The sequence below is a fragment of the Protopterus annectens genome, chromosome 6.part0 (genome assembly GCF_019279795.1).
Source record: "Protopterus annectens isolate FY-2018-M chromosome 6.part0, PAN1.0, whole genome shotgun sequence".
Lineage (NCBI taxonomy): Eukaryota > Metazoa > Chordata > Ceratodontiformes > Protopteridae > Protopterus > Protopterus annectens.
In genome coordinates, this window is record NC_056737.1 from 795993861 (window position 1) to 796010001 (window position 16141).

The 16141-nt window shown below is 44.4% G+C and overlaps 1 protein-coding gene across 1 annotated transcript in view; it reads left to right on the forward strand.

Moving 5' to 3' along the window:
• PCNX4 (pecanex 4) overlaps nucleotides 1-16141 on the forward strand; it is a 1626974-nt gene that overhangs the window by 1295133 nt on the left and 315700 nt on the right. The window contains exon 9 of the mRNA XM_044074466.1: nucleotides 1-932. This exon is cut by the window's left edge and continues 126 nt beyond it. Coding sequence (XP_043930401.1) covers nucleotides 1-932 — 932 coding nt within the window. The remainder of the gene's footprint in view (nucleotides 933-16141) is intronic.

Here is a 16141-nt window from a genome sequence, read left to right on the forward strand (position 1 = left end):
GTATTAATACCTTGCACTATGGTCCCTGTGAAGATCTACTCTGATGCCAGAAACATTTTGAGTGGGATTATTGATTCACATGAAAACCTGAAACAATTTAAAGAAGATTTCATTAAGGTATTCCTTTGGATTCTCATGCACTTTTGTTATAAGCGATCGCAGCCAAGTGATAACTCTAAAGATAGTTTAGGGCATGTTAGAGCAGATGTTGAACTTTTGCCTGAGATTCCTGAACAGGAGGAAAGCAGCACCATTGTTGCAAGAACTCTAAAAGATCCTCCGGAGGTGTATGATGACTGGTCTGATGATGATGATTCATTTGACTTCAGTGCCACAGAAAAAAAGGCTGGAATAAACCGAACTGGACAGCAGACAGGTGTAATAAACAGTTCGGCCTCTATTCCAGGATCAATAGAAACCCAAAGCTTACAAAGCTATCCAGAAGAGAATCATTCTACAGAAGGTTTCTATAAAGTATTTGGATATGGACTTCCAGCTGTTGATAAAGGAAAAGAAAATGATCATTTACATAGTAGAAATATTCCCATGGTTAGATTCAGCTCTTCTTATTCAAATATGTTGGATATTCCAGAGGAATGGAGATCAGAGCCAGTCTTTCATCTCAGGTCATATAATCTGGCCAAATCTTTTCCAGAAGACTGGTATCTGTTCATTTTAAATCAGTTCGACATGATTAAATCTGAAGGAAAGTTTTCAAAAATACTTGAAGAACTGTCTAAAGATAAAGCTTTACTGGATACATATTCCAGTTTGGTGCAACATTGTTATTTTGTTCTGTTTGGAACAGGCAGTACAGCTCTAAGTCCTAACTACATCTTCAGAATGTATTCCAGAGGCATCCCATGGTCTGTAAATCAAGACTGGTTAACAGAAAAGCCGGAACTTTTCCATCTAGCTTGGAAAGCATTTAGGTAAAAATAACCATTCTGTTGTTGTTGTTCTGTTTTATCCATCTAAAACCCAGTAAGCAGTGTGTTAACCATCTATACCTAGTATGCATGTATGTATGTAGTTATTTATTTAAGTTTGTTGACTGGGGTAGTACACTGATCAGTATAAACCATTTGCAGGCACAACCCATGTGAAGACATTCACAAAAAAAAAGAAAATAGAACAAATTCACAAATACAGAGTAATCCCGCAGACAATTGATGCAATATGCAGATGGGAGTCTTTTGTTTTTTATTTTTTTTCCAGGAACACTGTCTAAGTAACTTACTGCTGAGTGCACTATTTGATTAAGTAACTTGCTCTTAATTACAATTATAAATAACAGAGACTGGGAGAATCAAACCCAAGACCATTGGATAAAGCTTGTGTACAACTCATAGTCTTAACCCTCCATGTGTTTTTGTTGCCGAGAGTCATAAACTGTGCGTATGAATGTTTTTAGGACTCTCATTTTGGTCAGCAGTATGTAGCTCATTTGTGTGCCAGTTTCTTAATTCCAAATGCCATTGAGCAGATAGCCTGTTAAGGCCACATGTGTACATCCCTTTTTCATGGCACACCTGGTAGGTAACACTGCTTTGCAAGTCATTCTATTTATGTCTAGAGAGAATTCATGAATATGCAGTAATAGTATTTGACATGTCATTAGAATGTGACATGACACCTGCTATGAGAGATGGAACAAAAAGTGACAGCATATATAAGTTAACGACTGAGTTACACTACAAAATACTGTAAAAAAGATTGTACAAATTACCTTGTACTGTACCATTATACACCATAAGGTAAAGCATTATATCAGAAAAAGTGCTGATGACAGTAGCAGGTATGTGCAAGTGATAGGATGTTACCAGTGGCTAGAAACAAAATGAGAGTGGCAAACATGTCAGTCAAAAAAGAAGGGAAGATTGGGTAACTTATTAAAAGGCAATCTTCCCCAAAAGTTACAGTTCCTTGTATGTTTAATATGGTTGAATACTTCTTTGAGATCACTGTTGAGGGAGCCAGTTTTTTCCTCTCTTTAGGGTTTATCTCTTCCCTGTCACTATAGGACTGTGGAGTGAGCATGTATAAGTAAGGGGCTATGGGAGTTGGGAGGATGATATTTAAACTTAATACACCTGCAATTTTGGTGGGTGCATTTTGACTTATCCAGTTTACTTTTGGGGTGTGAGGGTTTGCAACAAGGACTTGTAGTGGATCTGAAAAAACTGTCTATTATAGATGTGATGTACTAGAAGAAAGGAAGCTAAAACCATCTGGGAAATCTGAAGGTTGCAAGATGTAAATTGGTCAAATAGCAACCACAGATGTCCTTCATTCCCATGTTTCAGTTATTCTTACTGTGGGATCCTCTGCCTCAGGCAACCTGAACATCTGGCTCCTGTGCAAAAGCTTAAGCCTGGTTGTTGCCAGGTGAGTGGGGTGTCACACTCAGGGCCATAAACCAGGGGCCTTAAATGTGACGTCTGCACACACAGACCTCAGAACTTTTCTGCCGCAGTCGAATGTTAGATTGATCACTTCACTCTGCTGTCCTCAAGACGTCTAAAGATAAGTACCCCGTTGTGGTAGCTGATGTCTGCTAGAAAAGAGATATGTAGGTGTGGACTTCACATTCTGCACAAAGATTTTCACGGACTTTGGTTGTTCTGCTTAGGCTAGGAACATGCACACACCACCTGTAGTATCTGCCAGTCATTTGTACTGAAAACCCTCTGTAGTTGTCTGGCAGCCTTAAAACTTTACCTCCAGAACCAGTGGATCCAGAGTCGGCCGTCGAGGCGAAGCTGCCTGAAAAAAGACTAAGGTTGCAAGGCCTACCACTTCTGTCCCTCCGTTGTCGGACGTTCCGCCAGCCACCAATTTAGGGGTTGAGGGATGTCCACTAGAACTAGAGCTTTCAATGACTACCCTTATGGAAGCCGCCCCGGAACCACCGGTAGGCACGTCTTTGGAAGTTGTTCAGATACTGGCTTCAGCCAAGGGGGAACCAGGCTCCACCGGACGCCCGCCTGCAGTCCAGGAATTGGAATCCTCTCCTACAGGCCAGATGCTTGATACTAGGCCATCTGTTTCTGCTAAAGCTACTCCTCTTAAGAGTAAACAAAAAAACTAAGCATTTATCTGCTTCCTCTGAGGAGCAGCCAGACTGGCATTCCTTCTCCCAGTCTTTGCTGCAGGCCTTTATGGCTCTTAGGCCTTCAGCCTCTCCAGCTGCCACACTGCCTGCCCTCAGCCCCAGGCCAGACTCAGCTGCTTCCATCCCACCTATCCACACCCAGGAGGAAGAATCTCCTTCCTTATCCTCAGATGAGTCTGTCAACTACTCCTCACAGATTGCTTCCCCTTTGGACTACTATTCCCCAGATGAGGATTCCCTAGAGGAAAATTCTCCACCTGAAGACATTTCTTTTGGGAAACAATTACTAAAAGGAGGGAGTACTTCAAGTGGGATGCAACTCGGATGACATAAGTCCAAAGGAGGTATTTTGAATTACTCCAGGTGGAATCACCCTCCCCCTCGGCTATCCCTCCTGTGATTCCAGCCTATCTAGGTGCATTTGCATTAGCCTCAAAAGCACCAGAATCACAGCCACCAGCTCCCAAAAGACTTGACCGCTTTTACAAGGTCCCTGATGAGCACAGATTCCTCATAAAGCCACCAATGGCAGATCCTGCAGTCATTGCAGTGGCCCCCTGACAATCAGTCCAAAATTATACCTTCCCCTTCCCTCTTGCCTTCAGACAAAGACAGCAAAGTTATGGACAGACTGGGGAAAAAGATGTACACATCTTCAACACTGGCTTTTAGGGCTATCAATTACCAAACCCACCTGGTCAAATATGCCCTAGATTTGGTCAGTCAGGTTTCTTCCTTGCTTTCCTCCATGCCTGACTCTCCCAATAAATCTCAGGTACCATCTAAGCTGTCCTTGGCATCTCAGGTTGCCAGATACTCTATGAAGTGTAGCTATGATGCAGCTGAAGCCTCTGCTAGTTCTGCAGCTTTCAGCTTCTGTTCTGCTCAGGTACTCATGGCTTAGGCTTCAGCCCCTTCCTGAAGATTTTAAAACCATGATTTTGGATGCACCACTGGACAACAAATTCCTGTTTGGCAAACAGTCTGCTGAACTGTTTAAAAGCCTCTAGGAAAAAAGCAAGGAGCTTCAGAACCTAAAACATTTGCTGATCTCCCCAGTCCCTAAATTTTACAGAAACTACCCTGCCAAAACCTCCTTTGTCAGAAGAGCCCCAGCTCCATTCACCTGTTCCACTTCTAGACATAGAAGAGGGTCCAGGAGCCCCTCCTCAACCTACAACTAGGCAGCCCTTTCAAGAAGGAAACAATCGTGCGTGACTGCCTCAGCCATCTCCCACCTCTCAGCCCGCCTCTCTCACTGTCTTCCCTTCTGGAAAAAAGGCATTTTACATTAATGGGTACTGGCAATAGTGGAAAAAGGATACTTCATCTCCTGGCAGGAAAAGCCCCTCCCACAAGGCATCCTCTTCCCTCCCAAAAAACAACTACATCTAATCCCTCAGGTTATCCAAGAACTACTCGCCTAGGGGACCATAGAACCTTTCCCCTCAGGCCAAGAAGGGAGGGGGTTTTACTGGGGCTATTCCTAGTGCCAAAAAAGGATGGCCCTTGGAGGCCCATTCTGGATTTATTCTTCCTAAATCTCTTTCTGAAGTTCCCTTCCTTCAGAATGTTATCACTGCAAAGCCTTCTTCCACTGTTGCCACCCAAAGCCTTCATGGCCACTTTGGACCTGAAGGAGGCATACCTCCACATTCCCATCCACCCAAACTACAGGAAGTATTTGTGTTTTGCTGGACCCTCTTCACACTTTCAATTTACTCCCTTGCCCTTTGGTTTATCCACTCTACCAAGAGTCTTCACAAAGTTCCTAGCCCCGCCAGTAGCCTACTGCAGAACAAAAGGCATTCACATCTACCCCTATCTAGACGACCTCCTCATTCTAGCAGAAGAGGCAATCTCTCTGAGGAAACACCTACTATTCACCATGTCCCTACTCAAGAGCTTGGGGTTCACTCTCAACCTGGCAAAATCATCCCTCACTCCAGCCCAAGACAAAACCTTCCTGGGCTGCAGGATAAGAACTGACTGAAGGCTTTCCTTCCTCAGGACAAAGTATCTTCCCTAGTCAGCCACTTCACGACCTCCTCCAGCTCACCCACCTCTCAGCCAGGTAGTTCATGTGCTTCCTAGCCCACATGGCAGCCACAATTCCTATGCTACCACAAGCCAGGCTGCAAATGAGGAAGTTCCAGTGGTACCTAAAAAAAGTCTGGTCACAACACAGACAGCCCGTGGACTTTCAGGTACCGTTCTTAACATGCCTGAAGACAGAACTGAGGTGGTAGAGCCAGCAAGTACGACATAACCCAGGCCTACCGCTGCAACCCACCAGCCCAATACAATACATGCACAAAGATACCTCCGATCTAGGGTGGGGAGCAACTATGAATGGCCTCAAGGTGCAGGCCTAATGGGAGCCCTCCCTCCAGCAAAAGCATATCAACATAAGGGAGATGACTGTGGTCCATCTAGCCCTACAGATCTTTATCCCTCTTATGCAACCAGGACCCCCACCAAATCTTCACAGGCAACATTACTTTGATGTGGTACATCAACAAATGGGGGGGGCAGGTCTTACTGGCTCCACAGGCTAGCAATGCAGATATGGGAGCTAGCCTCTCAAGCACATCATCTCACTGCAGGCAGTCTATATTCCAGCCCAGGACAACCATCAAGCGGATACCCTCAGCAGATCCTTCTGTCTACATCACGAGTGGATGTTGCACAGAGATGGGTTCTTAGACATTGTCCACCAGTGGGCACACCTCAAATAGATCTATTTACCTCCCCCCAGAACAGACAATTGCAGTTTTTCTGCTCCAAGGATCTGTCCTCACTAGTCTGAAGAGTGGACACCTTCCCCATTTCTTGGAAGGGACTGTTCCTTTATGCATTCTCTCCCTTCCCACTCATTCAGAAAGTCCTCCTAAAAATCCAGAGGGACAAGCCAAGAATCTTGCTGGTGACTCCCTTTTGGCCAAGGCAGCATTGGTTCCCCCTTATTCAATCTCTTGCCAAAGGCAATTACCACAAGTTGCCTCACAAGGTGGACCTGCTCACACAACAGAAGGGCTCTCTCATTCACCCACACCTGGAGATGCTCTGCTGAACCCTTTGGGGGATAAACTCTTGATTCCATTCAGACACCAGTACACAGAGGATGTGCTATTCATCCTGCAGGAGGCCAGGAAACCCAATACCAGGAGGTCCTGTATTTACAAATGGAAAAGGTTCTCCAAATGGTGTCTCCAAAGGCAAAAGGACCCCTTCCAAGCGGAGGTTCCTCTAGTCCTAGCCTGTGTGTGAGAGCTCATAAAAGCAGACCTTTCATATTCTTCAGTGAAAGTCCACTTATCTGCCATGACTGCCTGCTTACCTCTGGACCCACCCCTACTGTCCAGGTTGGATGTCAAACTATTCTTAAAAGGGGTTCTCCATGTTAGGCCACCAAAGAAATCTATTCCACCACCTTGGAACCTAAACTACGTACTAGGAAAAACTCACAACTGCACCCTCTGAACCAGCTAGCTCTGCTTCTTTGCAGATATGCACATGGAAAACTGTCCTGCTAGTAGCCCTTACCTCAGCCAGAAGGGTTTCAGAATTACAAGCACTAATGGCATGACCACCCTACAAAATCTTCTACAAAGATAGGGTGACCTTGCGCACCAATCCCTCCTTCATGCCCAAAGTGGTCAGTTAGCTGTCTCTCCATCTGTCTGTCCACTTACCTTCTTTCCTGCCCACAGAATGACAGTGAGAGAGTACTCCACTCCCTTGATGTCCACAGACAGTTAAGGTTCTATTTGGACAAAACCAAAGCTGCCAAGAAGTCCAGTCAGCTCACTGTGTCCTTCCACCCCAGGGCACTGGACAAGGAGGTATCCAAAGAAACTGTTTCCTCCTGGATAAGAAAAACTATCCCCTTCTGCTACTCCTTCCACAGAAAAGACTTAATGGGGGTTAAGGTACACTCTACAAGAGCTGTGGCCTCTTCTGGGGCCTTCCTCAAAGGCCTGGACACAACTACCATCTTTGAAGCAGCCACATGGTCCTCTGTGCATACCTTCACCAAACATTACAAATTGGACCACATCTCCAGAGCCAGGGCAGGATTTCCAAGGGCAGTCCTGCATGGATTCCTGGAATCTGCAACTTCTTCCACCTCCCTTCCTTCCTTCTTGAGCTGTGGCACTCTCCCACAGTAAGGATACTGCAATATGGGAATAGAAGGACATGGAATAGTTGTGTAAAATCTTACAAGAAATTGGCATATCACAACAGACAAATGGATCCTGGACATTATAAACAGAGGCTACAGATTTCATTTTCACACTCTTCCAAAAATGAGAGGCATGCCGAACCTGCCACACAATCAAAGGGCAGAGGCTCAAATACAAATTTCAAAGCTTATGGACATGAAAGCTATTCAAGAGGTACCTACTCACGAACAAGGTCAAGGTTTTTATTCCAGACTTTTTCTGGTACCAAGGAAAGGAACCGACTGGAGACCCATTTTGGACTTATCCATCCTAAACACATTTCTACTGCACCAAAATTCAAGATGCTCACATTACAGCAGCTTCTTCCCATGCTGGGCAAGGAGTTTTGGCTGGTAACATTGGACCTCAAGGAGGCATACCTGCATGTCCCAATCAGACAAAGCTGCAGAAGATACCTCAGATTTCTTGCAGGTTCAATCCACTATCAATTCTCTGCATTGCCCTTTGGCTTATCTACTGCACCCATAGTATTCACGAAATGCCTGGCATCAGTAATTGCCTACTGCAGACTTCAAGGGATACAATTTTACCCTTATTTGGACGACTGCCTGATCCAAGCGGACAGCAAGCACATACTTCTGGAACATCTGGCTTATGTAACACGGTTATTGAATTCTCTGGGATGCACAGTCAACAAAGAAAAATCCAGGCTAACACCATCTCAGAAAATAACTTTCCTGGGTGCCAACATGGACACAAACACCCAGATGGCCTATCTTACGCCAGAGAAACAGGGGCAACTAACTCAGTACTTCAAAATACTAGCAAATTGTACCAGGCTCACTGCAAGGAAAATCCTGCAGGCTCTGGGCTTCATGGCATCTTGCATTCTTTTAATCCCATGTGCAAAGTTGCATATGAGGAAACTTCAATGGTACCTAAAAAACCTATGGTCTCAACACAGCCACAGTTTGGAAACAATAATACCAATAAACCCACGTTTGCAAAAGGAATTTCTATGGTGGGCCCAAGCTTGCCAAACAAACACAGGTCTTCCATTCTGCAAGCCTCAAGCAAATCAAGTCATCACAACAGACGCCTCAGACTACACCTGGGGGGCACACATGACAGACAGGTGCATTCAGGGCAAATGGTCCCAAAAGTAAAAGCACCTTCACATCAATCAAAAAGAAATGCTAGCAGTGATAAATGCAATTACAGCTTTCAAGGACCTCCTGCATCCAGGGCAATTATTGATAAGAACAGACAACACCACAGTAATGTGGTACATAAACAAACAAGGTGGAACACATTCATACCCCCTGTGCAGGCTAGCCATGTCACTTTGGAACTTGTCTCTGGAATGGCAAATCGAACTTCAAGCACAGTACTTGCCAGGATTGGAAAACACGCTGGCAGACAATCTAAGCAGAAATATGACAGACCCACACGAATGGAAGTTGCATCCTCAAGTGTTTACAAAGATAATCCAAGCGTGGGGAAGGCCAGACATAGATCTCTTCGCCTCCCACAGGAATCATCAATTGAAAAAGTTCTGTTCAAGGACCTTTCATCCAAAGGCCTGGAGAGTGGACGCCCTTTCTTTCAGTTGGGCAGCATGGACAGTTTACGCTTTCCCACCTTTGCCTCTTCTGACCAAGGTGCTATTGAAAGCAAGAGCAGACAGACCGAAGATGATACTGATTGCTCCAGACTGGCCAAGACAACACTGGTACCCACTCCTGAGGAGCCTAACACATACTGCTCCCTGGACCCTACCTCTAATGCCTCTTCTGCTGACTCAGCACAGCTACAAAACTCTTCACAGTCAGCTGAAAACACTCAATCTGGCTGCATGGAAAATTCCTTAACACCACAACAGACCCTACTCTCCAAAGAGGTGCAGGATGTCATTTTGGAGGCCAGAAGGCCATCTACTAGAAAGGCTTACTCCACAAAATGGAAACGGTTTTGCGCTTGGAATGAGAAAAAAGGCCAGGATCCTAGAAAACTGAATTTGCCTCAGATATTACAGTATCTAGCTGAGCTGTTGAACAGTGGACTTTCATTTTCCTCCATCAAAATTCATGCCTCAGCCATTTCTGCAGAATACAACACTGATCCACCCTTATTCTCTCACCCACTTTTAAGACAGTTCCTCAGAGGAGCTAAGAATATAAGACCTCCAAGGAAACAACCAATACCAGCCTGGGATCTTAACTTCATTCTAGAAAAATTAACATTACCTCCCTTTGAACCAGCTGCCTCAACAGATTTGCAATATTTGTCCTGGAAAACAGCTTTCCTTCTGGCCATTACCTCAGCTCGTAGGGTTTCGGAACTACAAGCCCTCATGGCTGTGCAGCCCTTTCTCATCTTCCATCAGGACAGGGTTTCCCTATGAACCAACCCATCATTCATGCCTAAGGTAGTATCCAGGGTAGCTTTAAATCAGGCCATACACTTACCTACCTTTTACCCCAATCCTCAAAACAAAGGGGAAAGGCTGCTACATTCCTTAGACGTCCATAGACAGCTACGTTACTATTTGGACAGAACAAAGCCTTTCAGGAAATCAGAACAACTTTTTGTGTCCTATGCTGTAGGAGCTCAAGGGAAGCCAATTTCCAAACAGACAATTTCAAAATGGATAGGCCACTGCATATGGTTTTGTTACTCCTTTCATGGCAAACCTGTTCCTATAGGCATCAGATCCCACTCCACAAGGGCCACAGCTACCTCTACAGCCTTCCTCAGAGGAGTCCCTACCAAAGATTTTTTGGAGGCAGACACTTGGAGTTCTGTGCATACCTTCACAAAACACTACCACCTGCCTTTATACTCCAAAACTAGAGCAGGCTTTGCTACTGCTGTGTTGCAGGGCATTCTGGCTGCTCCCAGTTCCACCTAGTGCCTACCACCCTGTGCGTAGCTTTGGGATTCTACCCATCTGTGATTACTGCAGCTGTATGCACGATAAACATAGTACAGTTTTGTACCTACCATAAATGTAGATGTTCGAGTGCTAATACAGCTGCAGTACAGGTTTCCCTCCCTCCTTCCCCTCTTGGTAAATGCCTAGTGGCTAACACCTCCTCATACAACCTGATTGGGTTATCCTTCTATGGTGTATTTGCTTGCAACTACTGATTTTTGATTATATTGCATTGCTTGATTATATATATAATTTATGTATTGCCTTCCTTCTGGGGGCACCTGACATCTGAGGCAATAAAGACTGAAGAAAATGGCGTCGGCTGTGTCTTATATACCCCTGTCGCACTGAAGTCAGGAAAGAAAGCGACAACAACCGACGCCGGACCTAGACTTTGGAATTCGGCCGACCGAGGACCCGCCTGACGGCAGAAAACCCATCTGTGATTACTGCAGCTGTATTAGCACTCGAACATCTACATTTATGGTAGGTACAAAACTATACTTTTGGATGGCATCCTTTTGGTACTCCTTCAACTATTGTCTGACTGGGAAGTCATTTCTGAGGTCTGTGCCTCCAAACATCACATATAAGGCCCCTGGTTTATGGCCCTGCATGTGACGTCCCATGTACCTGGCAGCAACCAGGATTAAGCTTTTGCATAGGAGCTGGACGTCCAGGTCACCTGAGGCGGAAAATCCCATAGTAAGAATACTGCAACATGGAAGAGAAGGACATCTGTGGTGATGGTAAGATTTTACACAACAGAAGCCATGGTGTTGCAGCGGTAGTGTTGTCGCCTCATATCAAGAGGTTCTCCCGTTCGATTCTCGGCTGGAGCACCTTCTGTGTGGAGTCTGCATGTCCTCCCCACGGTTGAGTGGTGTTTGAAAGACATGCGTGAATGGACGTGCCTTCTTTTATTTTGGAGACCGTCCAAAAGGGATTGTACTTGGGGGACTTAAACAACATCCTTGAATCTAAAGAATAATTTTGGCAACTGGTGTTTGGTGCAGATCAAGCACCAGGATTAAATGAAGTTATCAATCTAAAATGTTTCTTATTATACAGATAATTTTTCATACAACCAATACACATACAACATACATATATACACATATATTTTTAAGATTTTTTTAGATTTTTTTAACATTAAACAACAGAGGACATCAAGTGTTCTATTATTTGCAACAACAATTTTATATAACTAGTAAATTCAGTAATGATTTACATGATTTACATGTTAAAAAAGATTTTAATTGTTTAACAGTGAGATCATTTCCTGTAACATTCTGTATTTAAGTCACTACTTATGTCATTTCCTATGTTTCTGAAGAAGTTCACATAAAATAAAAGGTGGATGAAAGCGCTAAATAACATTTTGGAGAGTGGCGTTCGTTTGTAGTTAAATTGGATCATCATTTTGGTTTGGTGTTTTTTGTTTGATAAAAATTTAAATTACTTCGGAAATATTAAGAAATAAAGTTCGAAATGAATAAAATGAGGGGAAACTACTGCATTTTCGCTCATGTTGATAGTATGCAGCACATTATTAAAATAAACCCCTGCAGCACCTACTGGTAAACCCCAGAACTTCCTGGCAAATTCCAGACTTTCCACAGTCTCAGTGAAGCATAGGAGTGTCAGCAAACTCAAAACCATGGGCCCCAACCTAGTTTCATTGCCAACTCTAATCGTGGTGGAAGTCCTGAACCTAAAGGAGGAAAAAGTTTAGCTTTTGGTCAGCGATGCCACAAATGTAAGAAATGGAATCACTAAGCTCCAGTTGTGTACTCCATGAAGTTAGACCTAGAGGTCAGTCTAGTTATCAGGCCAGCACGTAAAGTTCAATAGCTGTGTAGGGTAGAGTTAAATCAGAGTTGGACTAAATGTGACAAGGTTTAATTTGTCAGTGGAAACGCCAACTGAATAGGTATCTTCCATGGTGGTAGGTCATAAGAAAAGCTCAGGTGACATCGGAATATGCATTGATCCACAAGATTTGAACAAAGCGCTGAAAAGACCTCATCATCCAATGCGCACAGTTGAAGTCACAGCCTTGATGCCAAATGTCAGTGTTTTTTCTGTCTTAGATGCAGAACAAGCCAGCTTGGTGTATTCCCTGCAGAATGAGTTGACCTGAGCTGCAAGTGCTAAAAGTGGCTATGTTGGATTGTTTAGAGTGGGCAGCTCCCATTGTAAAAGGCACTTGAAGTTGCTCATGTTAAAGTAGAGGCTTGGGAACAGTATGTGTAGGGGTGGATCTGTCATCTGTCTGTTTTTAAGGGCCCATACAACCATCTCTAACGTTTTCTGTAATAAACTGATAATGTGGTGGACATTAAACCTGTCCACCTCCAGAAAGGTCTTGTGAAATGGGAGCCTTTTCAGAATTGCTGCCAGGTGTCTGCAAATGGCCCAGATCAGGGAAGCCAGAAGATAAAGCAGTCTATTTTGTACAAAGCCAATTATATCAGGCTTTACCAATGCAATTCTGGTGGTGTACAGCAGAACATCTGTCAGAGGGGTAATGTCCCAGGAAGTTTTCTAGGTGGACATGTAGACTTTCTGGACCCTCTCATGTGAGGAAAAATGTTGGGTTCTGTTAGACTTCACAGCAGCCAGATTTACTTGCTTCACATACACTTTTGCCTCCTTTCAGTTCTTTCCCAGATTTGTTATGGAGGCGTGATCTCTTCAGTAGTCCAAATCATGGATTCCAGTCATAATGGCACAGCTCAACTTGAAACTCTCCAGCTTTGGCTTCGGATCTCAGAGTGTTTACAAAATGTTTTGTACAGTAATCCTTCATGCTGCTGCTGTTGGATTGGGGGTGGGGGTCCCTGTTTAGATGCCTGGCTTCTTATGGCTAAAGGTTGGGAGAGTGGCCTAATGGCTAAGGTGTTTGCCTTACAAACACAAGGTACATGGTTTGAATCTCACAGGAGATAATTGGCTGGGCTTGAAATGGCTCGCAAGGGCAGTTAGCCTAGTACTACTCTATGAACCTATAAACAAACACTTCAGGTACAGCTAACACTGGATAAAACTGCAGTCCACCCACCATGTCCAAAGACTCCCACTCCACAGTCCTAAACACACTGGAAAATATTAGGGTACAACCCATTACTCTTATACTGGGAGATTTTAACTACCCCTTCATTAACTGGGAAAATTACTCATGTACCAACACACATGCTCAACTGGACCAACTCAGTCTTACCTCCACCATGGGTAAAAACATCCTTGACCTGGTCATTACCAACATGGGCGAAAGTTGTTCTACACCTGAAATCAGTTCCTCCCTGGTCAGATCTGACCACAAACTTATCACCATGGACATCCACATCCCACCCACACACCCACTAAAGGAAACCACCATAAAAAACTTCTCCAAAGCCAATTTTGGGCTTATAAAAACAGAGGTGGCAAACTTCACAATGCCCATGCAAGTGGAAAATAGGTGCATGACTGCTCAATCATACATCAGTGCACTATATGAGCACATACACAAGTGCATGGAATGGGCCATACCAAACAAAACCAAGACGCAATCCTCCAAAAAAAGGAAGCCAATCTGGTGGTCCCCTACCATTAACAAACTCTACAACAGAAGAAAAAAATCTGTTGCAGAAAAGTGTGAAATCCCAAGACTGGAATAACTCCCTTGTTACCCTCAGCAAAAAACTGAAATCCCTTATCAAATCATCTAAAGCTAGCTATGAAAACAAAATTGCTGCAGATTCTAAAGACAACCACAAGGCATTCTATAGCTATGTCACAAATCTACATGGCAAAACTCAGATCTGCTCCAAGTTACATCACAATGGCAATACATATACAGAACCAACTAATATTGCCAACATATTGGCTGACAGGTTCAGTGTGAACTTTACCCCCCTTTCACCCCCCAAAGGGCACATCACAATACCTGAGGAATGCCAAGTCCCTGTCATCACGGCAACACAGGTAAAAAACCCACTGTCCAAAGCCAAGAATACAGCTTCTATGGGACCTAACAATATCTCGGGCTGTGTCCTACATGAACTACAAAATGAACTGGCCCATACCTGAGTACCATGTTCAGTCAGCCTCATTTCAGGCTTTGTTCCTGCCGAATGGCACATGGCTACGATCATCCCACTACACAAAGGGTGAGCAACTCCAGATCCTGGAAACTACTGTCCCATTAGCCTAACCAGTCTGATATGTAAGGCCATGGAGTGCATCATCATGGACCTTATTAACAGAGACATAGGGAATCTCCAAACTCTGGACCCCATGCAGTTTGGTTTCGAGAAAGGTAGATCATTTCTGCTAAGCCTGATAGACTTTTTCGAGTCTGTCACCAGGGCTGTGGATGAGGGCAAAGCAGTTCACACAGCCTACCTAGATCTTGCCAAGGCCTTCGACACCATTCCACACTCAGGAATCATAGATAGACTCACTAAACTAGGCATAAACCCTTCTGTCATAAAATGGGTAGCCAACTGGCTCACTGATGGAACCCATACTGTAAAAGTAGCGGATTCTAAATCTGACTACCGACCAGTTGCAAGTGGCATTCCACAGGGATCGGTCCTGGGTCCTCTCCTGTTTGGCATCTACTTCTCAGACATCCAGGCCAACACAAAGGGACTCTGGTTGACCAAGTTCACAGATGACTGCAAACTGGGAGCCAGTATTGATTTTCCAACTGATGTAGACATCCTGCAACAAGGCATCACTGAAACCAATGACTGGTGCAATAACCATGACCTTAAGCTCAATGCCAAAAAGTGCATTGTCATTCCCTTTGGAAAAAATTTGGTGCCCATGAACTACCACATAGGCGGTAGTCCACTAAACACCGAAGGAGTGATAAGAGACCTGGGGACACAAGTTGACAGAAACCTCTCCTTTGATTACCACATTGCCATGTGGTCAGAAAGTCCTTCTATGTAGCACATCTCATCAGAAAAGGTTTCTCATCCAGGAAGAAAGAAGTCATAGTCCCTCTTTACTTGTCCCTCATTAGACCAATTATAGAATATAGTGCCCCATTTGGTATGTACCTCATCAGACACCTACAACAACTGGAAAGGCCACAAAAATACCTAGCTAAGAGGATCTTAGGCCTTGGACACATACCCTATACAGACAGACTAAAAAAACTCCAGCTATACTCTGTCTCATATCGCCTACTCAGAGGTGATCTCTGCTTGACCTACAAAGCCATGTCTGACCCAGAGCTGTTAGATGTGCTACACCTAAAGAAATCCCAATCCCTCTGTGCCACACGCTCCAGGGACCTAAACCTCATTACCACTGTAAACAGAACATGCTGGAGGGACAGGTTCCTAACCCAGTGACTTCCCATACTCTGGAACAAACTCCCCATTCATGTCAAGCAGAACACTTCACTGGCACTCAAGAGAAATCTTGACGAGTGGATGGGTACTAGGAAGTTCACCATGGAGATCACTTCAATGGCCCTGCTTGACGGGCACAGGAAATTCATTTTGGGTGGTAGTTCACCCCAGGGATCACCTCAGTGGCCTTGATTGACAGGGGCACTGGGAACTAACTTCAGGCGGCATGATGCCAAGGAAGTTCTTGGGCTTGTCTTATATAAGCTCCAGGGCCATTAGCCTAGTACACACCTATGAACCTATCTACTTGCTTTAACTATGCTAAACGTGAATCTGACTCAGTTTTCAGAAGAACCATGTAGTAGTGCATCAGTCCCATGGTTGTAGCTTCCTCAAGTCCCAACAAAAATAAATCTTGCAGAGAGCCTTTGCTAGCGCAGTGGTCCCAGGCTGTGCTTCAGCTACTGTTGGGTGACTCTGCTGTGACCATTCTCAGACCATTCATTTTTTTTCTGGGTCCTTTTGGTGCAGCCTGCTTAGCTGCAATCGACCG